The sequence below is a fragment of the Taeniopygia guttata genome, chromosome 1 (genome assembly GCF_048771995.1).
Source record: "Taeniopygia guttata chromosome 1, bTaeGut7.mat, whole genome shotgun sequence".
Taxonomy (NCBI): Eukaryota; Metazoa; Chordata; class Aves; order Passeriformes; family Estrildidae; genus Taeniopygia; species Taeniopygia guttata.
In genome coordinates, this window is record NC_133024.1 from 14,323,393 (window position 1) to 14,347,659 (window position 24,267).

The following is a 24,267-nucleotide window of genomic DNA, read 5'->3' on the forward strand; positions in this document are numbered from 1 at the left end:
TGTTGATGGTGCTCAACCACCGATTCTCAGTTCTCTTCTTTCATAGAGCCATGAAATAGCTTGAGTTGGAAGGGATCTTTAAAGATCATCTCAGCCTTGAAGGACATCAACGTGTTGCAATGAGTCCAAAGGAGGGCCACCAATATTACTATGGGGATGGAATAGCTCCCCTACAAGGAAAGGCTGAAAGAATTGGGTTTGTCCAGCCTGGAAAAAAGACAGCTTAGGGGTGAACTAATTGCAGCCCTCCAGTACCTGAAGATGGAGAGGGACTTTTTACAAGAACATGTAGTGACAGGACAAGGAGGAATGGATTAAAACCAAAAGAGCATGGGTTTAGATTAGATATTAGGTAAAAAATTCTTTACTGCGAGGGTGGTGAGCCACTGGTATAAGTTGCCTAAAGTTGTGGATGCCCCATCCCTGGAAGCGTTCAAGGCCAGGTTGGATGGAGCTCTGAGCAGCCTGGTCTAGTGAAAAACATCCGGAACTAAATAACGCTTAAAGTCCCTTTCAACCCAAACCATCTGATGATTCCATGACTCCTTGCAGTCCACAGCCCTAAGTTGCAAGGAAATGTATACAAATCAGTCTGAACCTTTATATAGTAACGATGAGATTTGTGACGACTTTAGATGTTCAAATTGATTCAGGCCTTGGCAACAGCGAGTGGCGGGCCAGGAGAAAGAGCATCTTACAGGCTGGACCGACTGCTTGATGGATCCAGGCGCTTTGGGGGAAGTTCTCCCCGCAAAACGCCCGAAGGCAGCGAGGGCCGGCAGGCAGGCACCCAGAGCCGTGCGGGGCTGGCGGGACTCCTGAGGGCGGAGCTCGGAGGGCGCTTGGAGGGGCTATCCCAGCTGCACTCAGAGCTCCTCTGGGCAGCGGCTGCCGGTGCAGCACGGCCCCCTCAGACTCCGCCACCGCGGCGCGGCCATGTCCGCCCGGCCGCCCCCTCAGCGCTCGGGCGGGAACTACAGCTCCCGTGGCCGCGCGGGGCGGGCGCGCCGCCATCTTGGGCCGGGCGGCGGGCGGCCATGGCCGCGGGGCGGGCGGCGCTGGCGCTGTGGGCTGTGGCGGCCGCGCTGTGCCGCCCGCAGCCCGCCCTGGCGGCAGGTGAGCGGCGGGCCGGGGCCGGGGCACGGACGGGGCCGGGGCCGGGGCTGGGGCCGGGGCGCGGACGGGACCGGCGGGCCGGGCGGGCGGCTCCCGCAGCGCCCCGCGGCGGAATGCGCCCGACCCGCTGCCCGTCCCCGCCTCCCCAGCGCGCCGCTTGTTCTGCTGGCGGATGGAGCGAACCTTTGGCTTTTCCTCCCCCTGTGTGTTTTAGATGCCAAGTGGAAAACGATAACTGGCCAAATTAAGAGAGCTGTGGAAGCCTATGAGCCGTGTGTAAAGGAAAATTGCAGCTGCCACCAAAGGTGAGACTAGTTTCCTTTCGACTGCGCAGGTGTCCGGACATAGGAGGGGATGCTTTCGGCAGCCCTGATGGAGTGGGATAAGCCAGGGAATATTTTGGCCCAAAGGTGTCACAGCTGCAGCTCTGGGACCGCCGCTGGCCGCACACCTTGTTACCCTCTGCAAGTGGGCACACTGTGTGTTGGCATTTCATGTGTGACCACACAGTAAAGCATACACGTAGCTGGTGACACTTCTCTTAACAACCCACTTCTGCCCTCTCACTCAGTAGGGCTGGGGAGGGTTGATACGTTTAATCAGCATTTTTATTTAAAGGAGGAAAAGGAATTTAGAAGTTACCCTATCCTTCTGCCTTTAGGATTAGGATTTCAGATGCAGAAACACAGATGCCCAACTTCAAGCCTCCTCTTTAAAAGTATAAGATGTGCTCACTCGTTCTGGGGTTTGAGTGCTATATTGACTTTTAAAATCAGATGAGTCATATTGAGCTACTGTTTGTACACTCTGTTTGGAGTTTTTGATATTCATTCCTTTTGAAATATTGTTGAGGAAAAGTCTCTTCTAGCTGAGCTTTCCAGTCTTTCCTAAGTTCCAATCCAGATACAGCCTAAAGACATATCCTAATCTGTAAACATACACCCTACCAGCTCCTGCCCATCTTTGGGGCAGACACCTTCCCAGGTGATTACAACCTCCAAAAATCTGCTGCAGATCATGACAGGCAATAGTAACATGAAGTTAGACTGTGAATGTGCCATGGCACTGCAATTCTCTTCATGTCCTCAAGCTCATCCTGTTTGCATCCCTACCACACTGCTCATGCTGTTGTTGTCAGACTATCTGCACAATGGCAATTTGTGACATAGTTTTACTGCTCTCCATCCAATTAGGAAATAGCAGAATTCTGGAGGTTGGAGGAGACCTCTTGAGATGATCAAGTCCAGCCTCTTGATATCATCAAATTCAACCTCTCTGCTCAAGTAGGGTTTCCGGGACTGTGACTGGTCAGGTTTTGAATAGCTCAACATTAATATGCCAAAGAAACTCTACATCCTCTCTCTGCAGCCTGTACCCGTGTTTGACCACTCACACAGTGGGATCACCCTGACAGTGTTTCCTTAAACTGAAACATTGATGAAATGTCTACCTAAAAGCAGAGAATGTTTCCTTGGCTGTTACAGTCTGACACTGTTTAACATGCTTCAAGCAGTTAGATCACAGGACTTTTAGGCTGATTTTATATAAGTTGCATCCTCCTCCTGTATTTTCTTATATTCATTAGGTTTGTGCTTCCATACTGTATTCCTGGAGCTCGCTGGTGGTGTGCAGAAATCACAGGACGTGCTGCATAGGCCTGTTCTCCTGTGTCAGCTTTCACTCAGCCAGTGTTCCTGGGTGATGGTATTTCATGCAACTAGACTGTCACCTACATTTTTAATATCTACATAGCTTGACATTGTGTGAGGAATTTAGTCTTGGTGTGCCCCATCATTTTTGGAGAGCCAGAGCACAAGGGTGAAGTGAGCTGGTGGGTTTTACCCAAAGCGTGGCAGGGTATGTCAGGTACTTCTGTGAGAGAGCGACTAGAGTTGTCCTGTGCTGGGCTTTGTGTTCAGGCAAACAGCACATAGGTAAAAGTGTGAAGCTTGGACCTATGAGTCTCTGAGGAACTTCCAAATTACTTAAATTCTCACACCAGAGCTCCTAGAGCTCTTTTAGCTAGAAGAAGAGCTTCTTTTAGCTATGGAGCTTCTTTTAGCTAGAAGTCTGTTCTGTACACTGCAGTATTTAATGCACAGTATCCTCCCTGTGGTACATAATAATGGCTGATGGTTTTGTTTCAGTGTCTGGAAGCAGGACCTGGCTCCTTTTCGAGGTGGCATTTCCAAGGAGACAATGTCAGATGTGGTGAGCCGGAAGCTCGGGACCCACTACCAAATAATTAAAAACAAACTGTATCGTGAGCAGGACTGCATGTTCCCTGCAAGGTAAGAGCTGTGCAGAGGATCTGCTCTCCCTAGCTGGATCAGAAGAGTACTTCCAGCACTGCCAAGTTGGCAGTTATTGAGTACAACAATATTTCAGAGGTCTGAATTCCTCATCAGAGCAGGAGCCCGGGAAATGAACTATTAGGCTTATATGCATCAATAGGAAAGTGTCACTGTTGCACTACAGTGCACAAAGGGTTGGAGAATCCCAGAGAAATTCAGATCAGGCCAGATTTAGTAGGATGTGTTGCCTCATTGGTGCCCGTACTGCAGTGGGACTTGGAGGCTGCTGTAGGCAGTTCCCAGTTTGCACCATGGTATGGCTTAGGCTTGCCATCTCTTCTGCCTCTGTGCAGAGGAAGGCCTGCAAGAGACTGCAGGAATCTGCCTCCTTACAGCTCTTTTGCCATGTGTCATTTCTCCACAGATGCAGTGGAGTTGAGCACTTCATTCTGGGGATCATCCACCGCCTCCCTGACATGGAAATGGTGATCAATGTGCGAGACTACCCCCAGGTTCCCAAGTGGATGAAACCCATTATCCCAGTCTTCTCCTTTAGCAAGGTACACACACCTTTAAAAGCTGAGCATTTCCAAGATGTGCATGTCCTTCTTTATCTTGGGAACGTATTTTTGAGGATGGTTCTCTGCAGATTTTCTGTGCAGCAAAATTGCTTGCTCTTTCTTGCCCTTTGTTTCCTTTCGCTTCCAATTTTCTGACAGACAGAGTTGCAGATCAATTTGATAGATCAGCTTTTCCCCTCATTAGCTCCTCTTCCAGGTCAAAAAGTGTACCTCTGCTGCAGTGGAATGGTACACATCTGGGTGGGATATGTGCCAGTATCCCTCCCATTTGCTACAATACCTCTGTTAAAATCGTAGCTGTAGTTTATCAGCAAAATTAAGGATTTTTGATCATGTCAGTGGTCATACCATAATCTCATTTAATGTGAATATTTTAGTCCTTTTTATGTGGTGCCACAGATGGGTGTTTTTATAATCTTGTCACCTTCTGTGGACCCTTTTCTCCAGGATTTCCTTTTCCACCTGCAAATGTGCACACATACACAGAGGTGCACACATGCATGGAGACAATCATTCTTTGCTTCTCCATTCCCAGACTCAAGAGCCCTCCTTCATGTTTTCATACCTCTTCCACTGTTAAACCTGACTGTAGCATAGTGTCTCATCCTTTTCAGCAAAATGCTCTTATACCTCAAGCTTTGGTTAATCTTGCTTTGCCTTAGTGTATGCCCAAATCCTGCACTTTCATGACAAATCCTGTTCTTGGCTGAAGTCTGGTGGACAGTAAGATGCAAGGAGAAGCAATGAACTCTTTGGTCTTGCTAGTTGAAACCCAGCTCTGTTTCTGCTAACTTGCAGCATCTTACTCTGGACCTAAATCTTCAGCTCATGCAATCTGAACCATAATATGATCCATAACTATTGCCTACTCCACAGCAATCCTAAAATTTTCTCTAGATTTTCAGTACAGGCAGTAACCATGTTTGCTGCTGGATGCAGCAGTAAAGTCAAGCTGTCTTGCCCCTTGACCATTGAACAACCTTAACTCTAGTCAGCAGAACCCAAGTTTTTGCAAAGCAGGTTGCAGGAGTTTAAGCTTTGCAGCCGTGTTCGTCATTCTGTCCCTGAGTGCCTTTCAAGAAACTGAGCTCTGCACTCACTGTTGTCCAGTACATGAACTGTAACCTCATCCCTATCTTAACTGAAACCCAGTGACCCAGGCACAGCTCACATTTCAGCAGCCACTGTCAGGAAGACTTCAGGGTGCTGATCCCAGGTGCTTTCTAAAGCTGAAAGTATAAGGGATTAAAGTATTGTCCTGTTCTGCATCTCAGAAAGTTGATCATGGATCTGCCATGGTCTCTAACCAGTGCCTGGTTGTAGCTGGACTGGGAAGGTAGAGAAGCACACACTCATTCAAGTTGGAAGGGACCACACATGGTCACCCAATCTAGCACCTTTGCTCAGAGTAGGAACAGCTCTGGGCTGCATCCTGTTCAGATCTGAGCATCCCTGGGGACAGGGCATTCACAGACTTTGACCTGTTGTTAGAATGAAAACACGTTTCCCACTATTTAACTGGAATTTCTCCTCTTGTGATCAAAGCCTGCTGCCACTCATTCTGGCTCTGCACTACAGAAAAGTGTGCCTCCTCCTGAACTCTCCCCTTAGGCAGTAGGGGATGGCATTTACAGTCCCCCAAGCCCCTTCTTCCTGTGCATGGACAAACCCATTCCTCAGCCCCTGTTCATATGTCATGTGCACTAACTTCCTAACTACCTCTGTGGCCTTGGACTCTCCAGTATCTCCAGGTGACAGATAGATGGATATTTATGTAGGAAGTTTACTACTAGGACAAGGAAGTTGCCTGTAGTCTGATTTCATGGAAGGGTTTAGTCTTAAGTGCTGGTCTTCCCTCTGATAATATATGGGGACTTAAGCAACCAAACAGGAGCGAGGAACTGGAATTCTTACATGGCCTGGATATTTGTTACAGTGAATTGTTAATTGATCTCTGGGAAGTCTGGAATGAACTGAAGTGTTGGAAACCTTAGTGTCAAAGTGTCTCTAAATGCCTCTATCTCTGAGGAGGTAATAATGCCTCTTGACTTATCATCAGAAGAAAACATTTGTTACACATTTGCTACACATAGGCACAAGCCTTTAGAAAGGTGAATTGAGCTCAGGTCTTCTGCTATTTACTAATCAACTGCATCATGGATCTCTTTTGCTGTTTTCTACATAAAAGTCCTGTGTCATCACACAGCAAGACAAAGCCTTTTAAAAATCATTGAAGCATTTCAGCATCGAGCTGTCTTCATGTGAACCCTGCCCAGGGAGGTTGTGGAGCCTCCCTGTCTGGAGACATTCTGAACCCACCTGGACGTGTTTCTGTGTAACCTGCTCCAGGTGACCCTGCCATGGCAGGGGGGTTGGACTGACTGATCTCCAGGGTCCCTTCCAACTCTAATAATTCTGTGATTCTGTAAGCCCAGCAAATGGTGTCTCCAAAGCTCTTTTGGCCTCTTTTGGACACATAATGGAGAAAGCCAGCAGAGCTCCCAGAAGGAACATTTACTGGTGGGGTCAGTCAGTAAACCAAAGTAGATATTATTCTCATTCTTGCATTACTCTCCTTTTTCTCAAGACATCTGAATATAATGATATCATGTATCCTGCCTGGACATTTTGGGAAGGAGGACCAGCTGTTTGGCCAATTTACCCAACAGGTTTAGGGCGCTGGGACCTCATGAGAGAGGACCTCAGAAGGTATGTTTTGGAAACGGTTATGTGTGGGGGGAGGTCTCATGGAAGACGAAAATCCATCTTGCACTGGGCCACTGTTGATGTCTAAGACCATAAGTCTGTTGGCCTGTGATCTGTCCTGCTGCCTCACATAAACTACCTACAGCCTAACTGCTGTATGGGAATTCTCCATGGAAACCTTGCATGATGTCACTGGAAGTTATAATTAGCTCCCCTGTTTGCAGCCCTTTAGTAAGGAATGCAGAGGACAAACTGTGCACATCCTTCATGCTGTCAGGGCCAGATTACTATCAGGTTTGGGGAGAGTGGGTTTGTCAATAAAGTAGCAGTTATCTTTTGCCTGCAGAAATCTCCCCTGACATACAGAAATATTTTTCTTTCTTTTACACTACTTCTCTAGGAGCTGTGGTTTTTTCACTGCAGGGATGATCCAGGATGTTTGTATAAGCTATTGGAAGGCTAAAGGAAAGCCTTCTTTAGATCTGCTTTTACTTCAGTGTCATTGTGCAATACAAAAACCTGGAATCTTTCCTAGGAATCAAAAGTCACCACTGGGCTAAACAGAAGACATACCTGGCTGGGAGTCTTCGTTTTGGCAGGATCTTTTGATTTATTAGCAGAGTAAGGGGCTTCTTCCCATGGAAAGTGACAAACCAAGTATGCAACAGTGGGTGAACACAGAAACAAAATAGCAAAATCCATTTCTATGTAATTGACATCCAAATGCAAGGGTGAATCTTTCACTCTTCAAAATCTGAAGATCCACATGATTACTCATAGCTAAAGGTTAATATTTTGTAGTGTAATGTAGGTGCAAAGCTTGTGTTTTCACTATAAGGAGAAGCAAAGCTTGACCTGCACAGGTAGATCAGCTTGAGGGTAAGGACCTGCATGTTCCACCAGGTGCAGTAGAAAAATATGGCAGAGTTCCCCTGAGGAGTGGTGAGGCAGGTGACTGCACTGACAGAAAAAAACCTCAGGTTAACAGCTATTTTGAAGGACTTGATTTGGTTTAAAATGAAAGTGATTAATAAAAACAATGAACTCTTGTGCTTTAAGTGGAAAACACTAGGTGTGTTTTTTGTTTCTTGATTGGCAGTTTTTGTTTTGTAGTGGGAAATGACTGATTAGAAACTCTGTAGTCATTTCTTCACTATCCATATTCATTGAACTACAGCAAAATAAAGCCACAGCACAAGAAGTGGATTAGGTAAACTTTTAATACCCTTCAACATTTGGTAGGGAGTTGTGTATAATACATTGTTTTGCCTGAAAGGTGTTCTGGAAAGTAGCCTGTATTATGTTGCCTTAAACACAATATTTACTGGAAAACCTGTTTCATTGGACCTGGCTGAGAGTCGTTATGCTATTATGAAGAAAGAGATTTCCATCAGAAATGAAGAATAGAAAAAGACATCATGCTGTGAAAGCTGATGAGAGTGTTGTTTCATGCTTATATGAAATCATTTATTGCCATGTATAAAAAATATTTTCAGATCTGCAGAAAAATGGCCATGGAAGAAAAAAATCTCTAAGGGATATTTCCGAGGATCCAGGTGAGCATTTTTTTCCTGCAACAGAAGATTCTACCAACAAGGGCTGTGACAGCTCTCTGTATGTAGAAATTTCCATGTCTCCTAGACCTAAACCCTAATTAAGTGTACCTCAGAGTATATTTTCCAAAAGTAAGGAAAGTGAGACATGTTGTACAATACTGCACTATTAGCTATTCTCCACAAGAACTGCTCTTTGCAACTAGTTTATTTTAATCACCTAATACTGGAAACAGAAGTCAGGATAGATTTGCCACATTATTTCTTAATGACTAAAACTGTCACCTCAGGAGCCCGCTTGTTTTGTTCTCTGAAGGGAACTGCAGGTGCTTGATACAAATTTAAAGATTTACTATTGCTGTTCATGCATCCTGCCAATATGAATGCTTTATTTGCTGTGCAAGTGCTCCACACTGAATGAAAAGTATTCTGGCCTTAAGTTACCTGAGTGGTGGGAGATAAGAGAAGATTTTTTTGGCCTCTCTCCAGTGACAGTTTGAAACAATGCTAAACCTCACACTTTGTTTCATCCCCTTCCCCAGTAGGGAAGGATTTGGTGGCTTACCAGGTAGGCTCAGCAGGTGATGAGGAATGTCTCTCAGGGATGCCATAACCTTGTTTATCAGCAGTGTTTTAAAGTCCTGTCAGAGGGATCACTGCTGAAGATACTGAGCATCTTTTAACTCACTCTGACTAAGGTGGGAGTCAGAGCATTTGGCACCCTTCAGGATAAAGGAAGGAGGATTTGTCCTGGGAATTGTTTAAATAATACTGTTAAATATGTAGTCAGTCAAATAATTTTGGTACCCATAACTCATCTCTTCTGTTAATATACCCTTGGGCAGAAATACACTGTGGTACACACTTCATAATGTTTTGGGGGCACACAGGGCGGTCAGCCTCAGAAAGAAGCAGTGCCTCAAGTCCTGTAGTCTGTTAGCTGTGTTGAGTCATGGGGATTGGCAATTAGTGATAGCATTTCTTTTTCAGAACAAGCCCTGAGAGAGATCCCCTCATCCTGCTGTCCCGAGAAAACCCAGAACTTGTTGATGCTGAGTACACTAAAAACCAGGCTTGGAAATCTGAAAAGGTGTGTGGGTGTTTGTCTGTCTTCTGAGTGTGAAGGCCAGGAAAGGTGGCATTGCAAGATGGCTTTGATGGGAGACAAACATCTTGTTGGAGAGTTGTGGGTGATCCTTTAGAGTGGGGGAGGTTTGTAGTTCCTTGATGGCTGCACCTCTAACAGATGAAAGGAAGGAGTCTCTAGAGCCTGGCAGGCCAAACACTTCTTCCATGCTTGTTGTTCAAGGAAAGGAGAACACATAAGAAAAGCAATCTCTGCCAATCTCCTCCTCTCCCACAACAAAATTGGCCAACCCTTCCCCTTCTGTCTCTGAGCTGCCTCTCTGGTGTTGTCAGTCTTCAAGCCTTTTTCTGTTTTCTCTATTTCTTGATCTCATTGTGGATAACTTTGTGATAACTGTTGCTGATAACTTTTTCGTTTCTTACTTAGTCTACAGTCCAGCTCTCTCCAGACAGTCTTGGCTAATCCAGTTACACTTGGCTTCACACAGTCCATTGTCCCAAGCTGTTTTCCACTCTGTAGCTGCCAACAAAACATTATCATTTAATGTGTTTGTGCTGGCATTCACTTACAGGCAGTGTGTAATTTACTGAGCTTTTTTTCATGTTTGAAGGGCTGGGAATTCTTTATAATCCTTCTAACAGCCCACCAGAGAAGGTTTTCTCAGAAGTGGGAATGAAGGTTTTGACACATCACCTTTGTTTCTAACTGAGAAGGAAAACAAGTTAAATCATTATTTGAAGCTTACTGTTTTGTTTTGGTTTTAAATTCTCTTTATTTTAAGGATACCTTAGGAAAGCCTCCTGCAAAGGAAATTCCACTGGTTGATCACTGCAAATACAAGTAAGAGTTTTGATTAGTAAAGCTTTTCAAGGGCTGTGGGTTAGTCTTTCCTTGCATGGTATAGGGTCTCATTTTATTTTAAGGTCTAATTCAACAACCAGCTTCATGTAGATATGAAAGCTTGTGAGCAGATATAAGACAGTTGAAAATTTGTGAGTTTAGCATGACAAGTGCTGCCACTGGGTGTATGTAGTAAAAGAGAGAACCTGAAATCTGATTGAGCACACCTAGTATTAATTCATACTTTTTATGTTGTTTAGGAGAATGTGGTTTTGATTTACAAAGGTTTTTATTCTTTAACTACTTAATGAGGTTTTTTTGGTGTAACACTGACAGGTTTCCATGTACAGTATAAACTCTTAATGTGTATGCACTTGTGTATAAGATGTTTTGCTTTTTCTTCTGCTAGTTGTCATTCAGCCAGCCGGGATCTGCAGATATAAGAGCTCAGTCATTTGGCTGAATCTGTGTTTTTGTGCAAATGTGATTGACTTGTCTCACTTTGTATTTCACTAGACTGTAGCACAGATTTCTCCCTTCTGTTACACGTACACCGCCCAACTCTGACGCTCCCCAGCCCATCATATGGTGTAGGCTGAGACCTTCTCACACACTTTTGTTGTAGCTCAGGGAGGTAGCAGACAAACTTTTGTCTGCTGCTTTCAGTGTAGTTGTTACAGCAGGCTGGCTTGGCTGAGGTCATGGATGGTGGGAGCTGTGTCTGGAATTGGGCAAAGGTAATTGCTTGCTTCCAGACCATCATTCTTGTTGCATCTCTACATGTATTTGTTGAGTTACTAATACAGTGTGCTCCTTGTCCTTGTCTTGAAATCCTAGGTAGTACAAAGGATGCAAACTAATTTCAGATTTACTTCTTGTTATTTACTGCTGTGCTAAGTTTAGCTGTAATTCCCATCTTGCCCTAAATATATCTAATATATAAGCTCCACCCAAAATAGCTTCATTAAAGGAAGAACTCTCTTCCCCCGGCTCAAAATGTTTAACTTCAAAGATCAGTATATGTTCTGGGGAGGTTTACCCGTAGGAAAAACAGCTTTCCATATAATAGAAGAAATGTGGGTTTGATCAAGAAAACAAGTAAGCAAAGAAACATCCCTATGAGATACAGTTTGCTAAGAGAAATACCCCCTTGCCACAGTCAAGCCCACTTTTCTAACTTGGCAGAAAATACTGAAAACAAAATTTTGGATTCTTCGTTATCTGCAAAGTCCATCTGTTGTGTGCTGGCCCATTTAACCTCCTATGGTTGCATTCCCAAGTTAATATAAAACAATTACATTCAGATTAAAGCAGAATCCCAGAGGAAAAAATAACCTGAGATAGATGTGGCAAAGCACAATGATGAACAGAAAAGCTTCACTGCAAGGCAAGAGAGAATTGGAAAGAATTTCCTTGTGGTTGATAAAGCCTCTGGGTGACCCCACAGGGTCACGGAATCCATATTGTGATCTTCCATGCTTTGCTGGCAATTGTCCACAAGGCCTCGTTGGTTTGTCACAGGCAGTGCCTTTATCAGAGGTAAAGCCTCACACCTTGAATTTCTCAGTGAGTTTTGACAGCAGAAACTCACCCAGCACACCCTTAACTTCAGCTCACTTTTCCTGTGAGCAGCTTCAAATAAATGCCTTTCCTCTGTTTTAATGACTGGTGTGCTGCTCAGCTGCTACCTGTCAGGGAAGGTTCACTGCTACTTGGAGACCAGCACACCTTAGTGCATTTCCTCACACAAGATGTGTGATCAGGTCCCTCTCTTTGCTCCTCCTTTCAAAGGTACCTGTTTAATTTCCGGGGAGTGGCGGCCAGTTTCCGCTTGAAGCACCTTTTCCTGTGCGGCTCACTCGTCTTCCATGTCGGAGAGGAGTGGTTGGAGTTCTTCTACCCCCAGCTGAAGCCTTGGGTCCACTACATCCCAGTGCGGTCAGACCTCTCTGACGTCAGGTGTGGGGCCTGAGGCCACTCCATGGAGCACTGCATACCATGGGGAATGCCTTTGGGAAGGTGGGATGGTTTGTGTTAGGCCATGAAGTGCCTCCACTCTGAGGCATCAGGCAAAGATTCTTGGAGGTCATGGTCTTGTCATCACTACCCCCAGAGAATCCTTTGCTGATATTACTTGGGGAGTGCAGTTTCACTGGAGTAAGTCTCTCACTCTCACTGAAATCAGCAGGCACTAGACACTTAAATTTGCAAGTGGGCAGCAGTGATAAGGGGGAAGAAGAACTTACCAGTGGGCCAAAAATGTATTAGCTCCCAGATTTCAGGAAGTTGTCCAGAAGTGATGTGAAACTATCAAGCAGAGAAGTTGCTTCTGTGCTGAGGTGAGCAGCTCTTTCACTCACTTGTAGACTCTTAACCTCACCCTCCCCAACAATTTAGCTAAGGGATTATGTTCTCCACTGAGCCAGTTGTTTCATAGCTTTTTTTTTTTTTGTGTATGTGTCTTCATTTTAGGGAGCTCTTGCAGTTTGCAAAGGAAAACGATGCCATAGCACAAGAAATTTCAGAGAGGTAAGCAGTATGTCCTTCCTGGCTATTAGGCAGTCTTCTTCCAAAACATTGTCTTACACTGCTTTTGAAGGGGTTGCCCATCAAAGACAACAGTATTAGTAAGGTGCAGTATAACTGATCTTCTGCAATAACAGCAGGAGGGCTGGAGCAGTGACAGCAAGCAGAGGGAAGCAGGGAGCAGGATGCTGTGCTTAGCTCCTCAGTTCACATGTGACCCATGTCAGGAACCCCATGGAAAGCTGGCAGAGGTTGGGAGCTTTTGTCTCAGTATGACACAAGCTGGCTCCTGGGAGCTGTGTCTGCACTGTAAACATTATCTATCCAGGCTGCTCTGAAGCAGCATGCATCAGTGCTGCTCTAGCTGCATGTGATAAGTGAAATCTGATATTTATTATCCCAGATAGCAAATACCGTCCTGAGGATAGCAAAAGCACTGCAGCCGTCAGAGCTGTGAGCATGAATGAAAATTGTAAAATTAAAACAGACAGTACAGAGCAGTGTGTGTTGTTTCTCATTTGAAACAAGGAAATGTGAAAGTTGATACACATCCAAACCAAAACTAATGACTCTTGTAGGAACTGGGAAACAGTCCTGACTGTGACTTGTGTGTCTCTAGGGGACGTCAGTTCATCACTGAGCACTTGGAGATGGAGGACATCTCTTGCTACTGGGAGCATCTGCTGTCTGAATATTCCCAAATCTTGACTTACAAAGTGAAAAGGAGGAAGAGCTACAGCGAGATCACTTCTGGACAGCTGAAAACAGAACTGTAGAGACTTCTCTGTTTTTCTCTCTGGCTCAAACTGATCACTGTGGAAATCTGAAGATCAGTATTAACTTATTTCTTGCTCTCTCAGACTTACCTTTCACAGTAGAACTACAGAGAACAGCAGTAGGCCGACTTGGACATTGTTCCAGGCACTGGGACCTGGTTATATTGTCACCACAAGAATGTTGAGCAACATATTGGATTAAGGGTATTTAATGGGATGGTCAGTTATGCCTAGAGGAGGGATGTTAGCATTTAGGACTTAGTTACTACCTGTCTCAAAATGATGCTAAATCCCATTCAGTCGATGAGAAGCCTTACTGGACTTATTAACAAAGGTCATGGCAAAGGACACAGACTGAGCTGCACTCAGCTAGTAAATACTTGTCCCTTTGTTTGGCAAATGTTTTCTCAACTGGGTGATAGCACTTGGGGTATTAGGTGTTCTCTGACAGATGCAGGTACTGGGATTTGGGGGTATATAACTTTCTGGATAGCTTAGAGTTTCTTTATGTTGGGTTTTAAAGGTTGATGGTAAGGTTTTGACATGCCCTTGGAGGATAACTGATCCTTGCAGAGTTACCCTACCTACCTCACAGGGGATCAGCATATGGTGGTGATGGGGCCATCATCAGTGATGTGCTTGGCAACTGAGACAGATTCATCCTCCAGCAGATGAGCTGGGTGCCTGCACAGCCCTGCACAAGTGAGCCCCTGTTAATTGTCTCTCACCAGCTGCCTGGCCAGACATCCTGGGATGCCATCCTTAGGAACCCAGAGAAAGTATTCACAGAGGTAGATTCAGCACTTCCTTTTTCCAAAAGTGCAGAGTCTGCTCTGATCCCCTTCTGTAATATTTCCAGGATTATTTTGAGGTTTTGTTGTTTTGGTTTTTTGTTTTGTTTTGTTTTTGGTTTTTTTTTGTTTGTCTGGGGTTTGTTTTGTTTTGTTTTGTTTTTTTTGAGACTGGTAATACATCTGCTCACTTTAGTACTTGCTTTTCTTCCCCACAGCTGTGCCACTTCTTTTTTCATCTCCTTCAGCCTGGTTGAGGGAATGTCTTCAGTCACACAGTAGCGGTACTGCTCACATTACCTATTTTGAGTTGCTCACAGGCTGCTTGTGCTTGCTGTGTTTATGCCCACCACAGCCTCTTGGCTAAGAAGGACTGCAATTCCTGAAATGCTCTGTGCCCCCTAAGATGAGAGGCTGGGAGGCAGCAGCATCTTCTCTGGCACCCAGACAGGAAGAGTGTGGGGTGCCAGGAGGGACACAGGAGCCTCCCAGGGGAGCCTCCTTGTTGGTAAAGCAGCCTCAAGGCTGAGAGAGCAGCACATTATAATGGAAGAGGATGATAGCAACAGCTCTCAGGCCCTCTGCAGTCAGTGTGTATCAGGGAAGAAGGAAATTGCATGGAACAATAACATTTAATGTGTGCCCTCACAGAGGCCTTGCAGCCCTGGCACAGGGACACAGCAGCTGGCCCTATTGATCAAGTGCTGGTTGCTGGGGCAGTGTGTTGGTTTTGGGACCAGTGCTGGGGTTATTCCATCCAGCAAAGGAAACAGAATGGGGCATTAAAAGAACCTGGTTTCCCAGGAAAGTTGTGCCAGAGTGGAAAGGGTTTTCTGGTTTTCTATTTTTAGCCAACCGAGAGACAGCACTCCAAGAAACTGAACATCTCTGTATGATATTTTAAAACCATTTGTAATGAAGGGCTTTTTGGAATAAAACAAAAAATAATGAGGTTTTGTTGGATGCATGTTTCTTCATCAGAAGAATAATAAGAGGTCTGCAGAGCCCCAGATCTTGCCATGACACTTGATTGTTGCAGCTTAGGTGGCCCTTGGCCAAAGTGATGGTTCTTCAGGAGGGGGGGAAGAATCCCGGGAATTCAAGAACCATGGGTTAAAATATGCTCAAGCTCGGTGGGAAGGCCCAGGCACCTCCCCTGGTGGGGAACATTCCCTGCTTTGGTGAAAGGAGGAATTCACAACAGAGATGTTTTAGGAAAGGCAGTGAGCCCCATGAGAGGCACCATCTCGCTGCCCAGGATTTGCCTCTTACCGGCTTCAAAGCCCGGGGGCTGCTCCCCCTCTCTCCTATGCAAACCGGGCATCGCAGCCCCCAGAACTCAGCTGCTCTCTCGCTGGGGGGAACAAACCCGGCCCTGCACAAAGGGGCAAACACTCGGAGTCATTAATCAGTAATTAACGCAGAGCCGAGCCGTTCCGAACCGGCCCGAGCGGTTCCGAGCCCTCCTTGCAGTGCCCCGCCGGGCCGCAGGGGGCGCTGCCGCTCCGCCGCCGCCGCTGCCGCGGGCCCGGCCATGGCGGAGCTCCGCGGTGCCCGGGCGGCCTCGGGCGGCCCCGCGCCGCTGCCGCAGACGGGCTGGGAGCGGCTCCGCGAGCTGTGGCGGCGAGAGTGAGCTCCGGGACGGGGTGGGACGGGGCGGGCGGGGCTGGGTGGTGGCGGTCCCGCCGTGCCCTCCCCGCGCCCATCGCCGCCCTTGCCTTGCAGCGAGCAGCAGCAGTTCCCGGAGGAGACGGTGAACATGGCCAAGGCGGCGTTCACGGCGGGCGTGGTGGGCTGGCTGTACGGGGGGCTGCCCGCCTTCGTCAGCGCCCGCAAGGCCTTCATCGAGAGCAGCCACGGCGAGATGTTCCAGAACCGCGCCGATGCCGTGGTACGGGCCCGGGGCTGGCCTCGGGCTGGGGGGACGCGTGTGCCGGCTCTGGCACAGAAAGTTTGCTGGGAGTGTGTGAGTGCGTGCAGGACAGCCGCTGCGGGAATTAATTAGCGTTCCCCGTCAGCCAAATTACAAATTAGCTTCAGCAAAGCGTCCTTCGTTACAGGGAATGTTGGTACCAAAGTTTACCGTTCTCTGATTAATACGTCTCGAAAAGGCTTCCTGCTTTTACGTTTTAGTCTGCTGACAGGAGACTTCACAGTATCAAACTGGGATTGTACTCTTGTCTTATTAATGCGAGTCATTTTTAGACCATTTAAAATTCTTTCAGAAGAACAGCACAACAAAGAACACTTGTGACATTTTGTAGATGTATTTGAACTTCTAGGTGTTTGTTATTCAATTAAAGTGTTGGTTACGTGGATTAGGAGGAAGAAAATATTTTTAACAATCTGCCTGATGTAAATTTTGTATTACTTACTATTAGATTTGGCCTCTGATGTGGTGACCTGCAAATTACCACTGCCTGGCTTCACTCTGGTGACTGTGGTATATCTGACCCAGGCTAAGCACCTACACCACAAACACTGGAATAGAAAATTTATTTACTTTCATGGTATTCAGTGCAACATTTTTAATTTTTGTGAAGCCTCTGTTTACCACTTATTTTAAAAAATCTCTTCAAACTTTTAAGTGCCAGTGTTAAACTGCAGAGCTAGATGGTATCTTAACATTTAATGCAGATGGTTATTATTTACTTACTATTATTGTAGAAACTACGTACTATATGAAGTAGTTTCTAGTTTTTCGCTTTCTCCTCTGCTGCTGTCCTGTCCTGTCCTTGGAGAGCCTTCCCAGTCCACCCAGATGTGTTTCAGCAGCAGGATTAGAAAGACCAGTTGACATTCCAAACTGGAATTGATTCTTGGTTTTCCCGCTGGTGGCTGGGAGCAGCTTTTCCTCCAAAGCTGGGGTACCAGTGGCAGGAGACATCGGTCCCCTGGGCTGGCCTGCAGGGTGCTGGCAGGAGGAGGGGCTGTGAGCTGTGACATGTCCCCTCTGTCCCCTCAGCAATCTGCACACCGCGCTGGTCTCCGCAGCTTCATCCGCTACGGCTGGCGCTGGAGCTGGAGGGTCACGGCTTTCGCCACCATGTTCAAGTGAGTGTTCCCTGATGGTGGGGCTGGTGCTTGTCCTTGTCCTTGTCCCTGCCAGCAGTGCCCACAGCTCTGGCCATTGATTGAGGCTCCTGCTGTTACCTTGACCTGAGTCTGGTTGATCAGGCAGGAGCATGAAGAGAGTTTAACCTTTTAGAATTGCCTCAGAATACTCATCTTCTAATGAATCAACACAAATCCAAAATGTGGAAAAGCCCTGTTTGTACATCTGTTACTGAGTTGCATACTGTTCTTTCTTGACAGCTGCTTTCTGCTTTTCCTTCATCTCTTTTTGTGCTTTTTCTCTGAGGGAGTGTTAAAGTGTGTTGGCAGTTTTTGGAAGTGCTTTCTAACCCACACTGATTTTTGTCCTTTCTACAATGTCTCATTGCTCCTGGTTTGTATACGCTGGTGGTACTCACAATTGTCACTACTCCTACTTTGTATACACTGGTGTTACAATTCTTTGTTCTTGTCCTCAGACACTTGCAGGGGATTGTCTTGTTCTTGAGCAGTTGCTGAATATCAGATCTACCGCTTCTATGTACCTGTTCAGGCCTTCAGGTTTTTTCTACACACACAAAGCCAATGCAGAGAGTGTTCTGCTTCCCTGATTTTCTTCCTTGGATGTTGCAGTGCATTTCTGGCAATAGAACATCAAACTAAGTGTCGTCTTCTGAGCAAAACCCTTTTAAACTAGAAATATCTCCTTCCCTGTTGTTCAGATTACTAAATTTGTAAATTTAAACCTGCATTGACTCTCTCTGCAGATATGTTCTGTTTAAGTTCTCCTTCTGCTTTTAAGATCCCACAATATTGACTGGCATTATTTTATATTTCTATCTCCCTAATTTTTTGTTGTTCCTTTCTGAATTTCTTCCTCACTGTCTCTTGATGTCTGTGGCTCCTTTTAGTTTACTATCTGTTTTTAGGCTTAGTTAGTGTGCTGTGTGCTTTCTCTCCTGGAGCTCTCGATTTCTTTGGGTTTTCTGGATTTCTTTGGGTTTGTCATGTAACCTTGTCGTCTTCCACCAGGTGTCTCCTCTGCAGTCAGATCAGCCCCTTTCTCACCAGCCCTCTGGAAAAGGTTCTGAACAAAGCTATTTGCTGCTCAGCATCGTTTCTGTAAAGCCCAAGTTGCAAATTCCGTCCTGCAGTTGTGAAAACTTTAAGTTTCACAATTAAAACCCAAATTGTTTTGGTTTATCTGTGTTGGGAAGGAGAGGATGATTGGTGCTGGCTTGTCAATGTCACGCAGGAGGCTGGGGAGTATGTGGCTGCTGAACTGAGAACAGACTGTTTTGAGGCTTAGCTGATGTTTAGGAGGAGTTGGTTTACCTACCCCAGAGGGAAATCTGATGCCACAAGAGTAGGTGACCCTGCTGATGTCATGAGTGTGACTTAGGCTGTTGTACTGGGGACTGTTCACAGGGCAGGATCTTACTGACACATGGATCAGCTTCTGGGGTAAATTCCTACATCAGGACTGGCTGAGTGATGGGACTTTTTCATGGATCAAATTCTTTTCTCCTTGACTGTATTACATGGTCCTAGGCACTAGAACAGGTAGTTCAGAGAAGCTGTGGATGCCCCATCCCTGGAGGTATTCAAGGCCAGGCTGAATGGAGCTCTGAGCAACCTGCTCCAGTGTAACGTGCCCCTGCCTGCAGTGAGGGCTTGGAACTGGATGATCTTTAACATCACGTCCAACCTAAACTGTTCTGATTCTTTGATTCTATATGATAGGAAAGAAAAATCTTTGATTAAAAAGAAGAAAGAGTATCTCAGATCCAGTTCAGGAACTCTGATATTCCCTGGCCCGTGTCTGTGCAGCTGCCCACAGTAAAGTCACAGAAGTCATGGCTGGAGTGGGTGTGCTCTGAACAGATGGGCAACCAGGCAGTCAGAGGCAACCTGAGAGCTGGCTTAATGAAATCCAGCTTTATTTCAGGCTGTGTTTTGCTACCTCTCTTTTTCCATGTGCACTGCTGACTTCTGTGCCTTGCCTTTGCAGCGTGGTGAGCACGGGCCTGTCTGCATACCGCGATAAAACCACCATCAGTAATTTTGCTGCAGCAGGAGGTAAGAGTGCTGTAACCTTGTGTGCTTCTGTTTGTTAGCAAGGGTTGTAGCAGAAAAGCATAAGCAAGTATCCACATCCCTTGGGATTGAGCAGCTTCTGTGCTCTTGGGTTTTGCTGCTTGTTCCACTGACTTTGCTCCGTTGTTTGCCTGCTGCGTGCCTTTATTTGTAACACAGATACTGATGCACTGCTGAAACCATTGGGGAATTTTGTGGTTATTAGTTCATCTTCAAGATACTTGCTGGAGTATTTTGGGTGAAAAATGCTTCTGTGGGGTGAAGGCAACACTTGGTGCATAACTTGTTCGCATAAGCACCTATTTAACAGGGAAAGCATTTTTTATTTCCACTCTTGGTAACAATCCAGCACACTGTTTATAGGCTGCCCTTTTTATGCTAAGTTTTGCATGCCCACTTTTGGCAACAGGGCTTTGGGTAAGTGATCTGCTTGTTAAGTTTTACAGGCTTTATTGCCTGTACAGCTGGATACACTTTTTACTGATCCTTTCTGCCTTACATGGCAGCTGCTATTATTAGCTGTTGTTGAACAGAAAAAAAGGGTGAGGGAGATCATGCTCCAGCCTAGAGAGAGCTTGGTTTTACTTTCATAGATACATCTATGATATGGGAAAAACTTTGGCAGTTTTTCTGAAGCAGAAGGAGCTTTGTGCAGTGTTTCAGTGCAGAGACCATGGTGACTGTGTGGTGAAGGTCTGTCCCACTGGCCATGGCACTTGGTTTCTGCTCTGTTAAAAGCAGCTGTCAGCTCATGGAGAAGAGATGCAACAAAGCAACTTCCTATGTTGGTTTGAATGTCTGTGGCGAGGCTGTTTCTAGTTTCAGTGGGTTTGTTCTTCTTTTAGCCTTCACAGGAGCCCTGTTCAGGATGCACTTGGGCCTGCAGGGCCTGGTGGGTGGCATTGTGTTTGGAACGGCGTTTGGGTGAGTTGTGACTGCTGCACACACCAAGCCTGGAATCACAGGTGGGGCTACAGGAGCTTCCCTTCTTCTCTTGCCTTGAGGGATTTTCTGTATCCCTCATGGTGATCACTTTTCTCCCAACCTTTAAACTGTTCTTCTTTTCTTCTATGTTTCTTGTTTTGTGTTTTGCTGCTCTCTCAGTAGTGAGAGCTCAGTCCTTTCAGCAGACCATCTTATTTGCTGCTGTTTGCTTATTAGAGGGAACAACATAAGCTCCACCAAAGCTCAAATGGGAAGTAGCAGCCATTAGAAAACAGGGAGTAGGGATGGAGTAGATGCATGGCTGGGCTGTAAGGTGACACATGTCTCTGTGTGTGTCTTCATGTGTGTCTTGCAGTCATGAATCTCCTGAAGTTCCTGGGGCATGGAGGATCCCAAGGTTCTGTCTCAGAGGCTCTGTGCTTCTAGACAATGACCTCTAACTCAGAAGAAATCTGACTTTTCAAGCAGGACTGGGATTTCTTCTCAATGTTCTGATGTGGGAATCCAGGGCTTCCCTCTGGCTGCCCTGGCAGGTCTGGGACCCTGGCAGGGGGTCAGGAACCCCCCTGGACAGAGCCCTGAGAGACACTGTCTGTGATCTCTGTCCATGGAGAGGAGTTTTCAATCTTACAGGATGAATTACAAGCTTTGAGTGTTTGATAAGAGTAATAATTAAGTGTGACACGGGTGCAAAAGTAAAATTTTAGATTTCTAGATTAGGGGTTCAAAGGGGACAAGATGGAGGAAATTGGGTGTGTCTTGTCCTTTTCCTCCTTCTTCATGCCCTCCATGTTTCACTGTAGTGTTGGCATTTTTCTGTTGGTTTAGGCTGGGGACACACTGTTGATAGATGATAGATATTGGCACATTATTGTAAATATAGTACACGTAGTTTCTGGTATTTAATGTTTGTACCATCCCACTGAGGGCAGAGCCCCACACGCTGCCCTGCAGGACAGAGCTGCAGCAGGGCAGCAGAACATGTTAGAGATAAACAGAATAAACAACCTTGAAACCAGCACAGATGAATTATGGCTTCTTCTTTGGCAGCGGGGCAGAAAGACAGAGACTTTCTACAATCTCAGAATCATCAATACCCACAGATTCCGACATTCTGACCTGTAAATATCCTCACAAGTGAATCTGAGGATCCTACCTGAAAAAGAGAATGAGCTTTATTTGTGCTGCTTGGCACCATCAGGATGGTGTCAGCTGTGAGCATGCCAGGAAGCAGCCTAGGGAGCTTTACCAGTGAAAACACAAGTACTTCCAGAACTGCATGGAAGCTGAGCAGGGGTGTCACTGTCTGAGACATGGTTTAGGTGTTCTATGGGATCTGCATTGGGAACCAAAAATACTTCCACTCCTTTGTCCTGTGTGTGCCTGTCAATGAGTAAATTCAAAATATGCTATCAGCAGGGCTCTGGTGGGTCACAGCTGAAGAAAGGCTGTGGTTGGTGGGTGACAGGAGAACAGGAGTACCTTAGTCTGTGGTGTGATGTGAGTTTTAGGCCCCTGCATGCTCCTTTTGCTGATGCCAGTAAGTTATTGCTGTTGTGTGTCCCCTGGGTGACTGGTGACTTCTCTGCTTCCTCCTTCAGGGTTCCTGCAGGAGGCCTCCTCATGGCCATGTACGGCTTGGCTGGTGAGACCTTGCAGGAGAAGAGGAGCCGTGAGCGCAGGGAGCTGTACGAGCAGAAGCTGGCAGAGTGGTGAGGAACAGCTCTGTCCCTTCAGTCGTGGACTAGAAGGGTGTCTGGGCCTGAGGGTTCAAACATTTAGAGAAACCATGACACACAAGGTTTTCTAAACCTCAGTTCTTCTCTTGCTTGTTGGTGTTCTTCACATACCAGTCTTAGAAATGCTGATTTCGTCTTCCCAGTCTTTCCTTCATTGCTGCCTTCTTTCCATCCCTATTAAAGTGAGGAAAGAAGGAGGATAGCTGGAGGCTTGTGGGAAAAAAGGCCATGACACTGGTCATATGAATTACTGAAACTTACTCACTAGTTCTAGAAGAAATTTTCAAGAGCTTGGATTCTGCACTCATGTCTCTGTCAGGAGAATACAGGCATAAAATTGCTTTTCACTCTCTCTTCTCTCCTTAGGCAATCCAGGCTCAGTATGACTGAAATCTTAGGCCAAACAGAAAGCAATGCCCAGGGAAGACCAGAGATGGAGAGAGCAAGAGAATTGAAGAGCTACTGAGTCTTCCCCAGATTTCAGTTGTAAGAAGTTACGTAGAATTTTGATCCAGCTTGTAAAAGCCTTCAGTTGAGGAATCATGGAAGTTGTCTGTGAATGCAGTGAAAACGTGTTTTGCTGAAAACATTGTTCAGGGGTGGATATCACTGCACAAAGAGCTTGGAAGGGCCAAACCTGTTCCACCTGAGAAGATGGAAATGCAGACTTTACAGACCAGGAAGTGTCATGTAGCTTTGGGAAGAAGTGAGGGTTCCAGAGCCTCATCTAGAACCCATTTCACTGCTGAAAATGTCCAAACCACCAGTGATGTAGAAATACTCAAGGTAAAGGAGCCTATCAATGGTTTGTGTGCTAAAGGTGCCCTGAATCCAAAAGTTCATTATGCCCTGGTGAAAGCTGCTCTTCAGACAGTGCCTGAGGAACTTGCTGATGGTGGTTTCTTACTTGGCTCCTACAGTACTTGGGGTATTTTGCAGTCAGTGTGGAAGAAGGGTGGAGGAGCTGGGAATTACATAGAAATACCCTGAAGAAGGCATGTTTTGGGTTCTTCAGTAGAGGCCTGAGGGTGCCACAGAAAACATGACTTATTTCTGGTGGTGACAGTGGAAGCCTTGGTGCTGTGGACGGTTTTAACAATAAGAAGGCCTGTAATTCCATTTGCAAGTTGGATATCAGGGGATGACCTCTGGGGGAAATGTAGTTCAAGACACTCAATAAAGCCATCCAGCAGTGGTGACTGTGTCCATAAGCTCTTTGTGCCAGTACAGCTGGTACTTTATGCTCGTACAGTGTTGGTACTAGAGAAGCATCCCTGAGTGGTATTCCTTGAGAAGAGCTCTGAGATGCCACCAGACATTCCTGTACCCAGGCAGTAACAAAGGCAAGAGCCACAAGAGTGCCAGTTCTATTATTTTGTTTCAGAGATGAACTGTTCAGTCAGAGCTGTTACCTGTGGGTGGTGCTGGAGTTACTGTAAGATGGTCTGTACTCAGAAGGGTGAGGTGGCCCATCACTGTTCCCCCAAAGCAGGAGGTCAGAATTCCTGTTCCCTTTCTTCGTTCTCCTACTAAAAGGGATTACATCCCGGCAGGATTTTTGGGTGTTCTTCTCATAAGAAAAGAATCTGTTCTGGTTGGATGTTTTTCCAGATAATTAGTGTTGATTGAAATATGAACAGTCGATCCCACAGAGTGTATTCCACCCACCCAAAGCAGATTTTTGGCACAGTTTGCTTTCAAGAAGGTGTTGTGTTTTCTGACTCCTGAAGTGAGCATTTAATTTTCTAAACACTCCAGTGTAGCTCATTTTTTCCACTGAAGAAACATGTATTTCAGGGTTGTCATCAACCAGCTCTGATTTTCCTTTTCTATGTATATGTGGATGATCTGCATAAGCAGAGATTTGGATATATCTTTCACTTTCCCTGTTTTAAGCTGCATGTGCTGGTGACAGTAATGGTGCTGTCCTTTGCCCCCCGCCCCCTCCCCCCCCCCAAAAAAAAAAACAACAGAAAAGAGGCCTTTTTCTAAGTCACATTTTTGCCATCGTGCATACACAGCGATGTCTAACTCATCTTTTTTATCTTCTTCTTGCTATTACATCCCCACCCAATATCCCACAGTCTTATCTGTACAGCAGCTCTGATGACATTTAGCTGTGTCATTGCTCTCTCTATTCCTGTTTGGTGGTATTTGATGTG

The 24,267-nt window shown here is 45.9% G+C and overlaps 2 protein-coding genes across 2 annotated transcripts; both read left to right on the forward strand.

The window, feature by feature from the left end:
• Positions 1-960: 960 nt before the first annotated feature.
• POGLUT1 (protein O-glucosyltransferase 1) lies at positions 961-15,221 on the forward strand. Its single transcript, XM_030263382.4, has 11 exons — positions 961-1,116; positions 1,331-1,421; positions 3,264-3,407; positions 3,835-3,970; positions 6,579-6,700; positions 8,194-8,253; positions 9,241-9,340; positions 10,119-10,177; positions 11,969-12,136; positions 12,650-12,706; positions 13,323-15,221. Exons 1-11 carry the CDS (start codon positions 1,038-1,040, stop codon positions 13,477-13,479), a joined length of 1,173 nt encoding a protein of 390 aa, XP_030119242.3. The 5' UTR covers positions 961-1,037; the 3' UTR covers positions 13,480-15,221.
• A 521-nt stretch (positions 15,222-15,742) lies between these two features.
• On the forward strand, positions 15,743-23,301 carry TIMMDC1 (translocase of inner mitochondrial membrane domain containing 1). The gene is made up of 7 exons (XM_004176269.6): positions 15,743-15,899; positions 15,996-16,161; positions 17,236-17,324; positions 19,336-19,403; positions 20,267-20,345; positions 21,968-22,078; positions 22,472-23,301. The coding sequence occupies exons 1-7, from the start codon at positions 15,805-15,807 to the stop codon at positions 22,569-22,571; spliced, it is 708 nt and encodes a 235-aa protein (XP_004176317.3). The 5' UTR covers positions 15,743-15,804; the 3' UTR covers positions 22,572-23,301.
• The last annotated feature ends 966 nt before the right edge of the window (positions 23,302-24,267 follow it).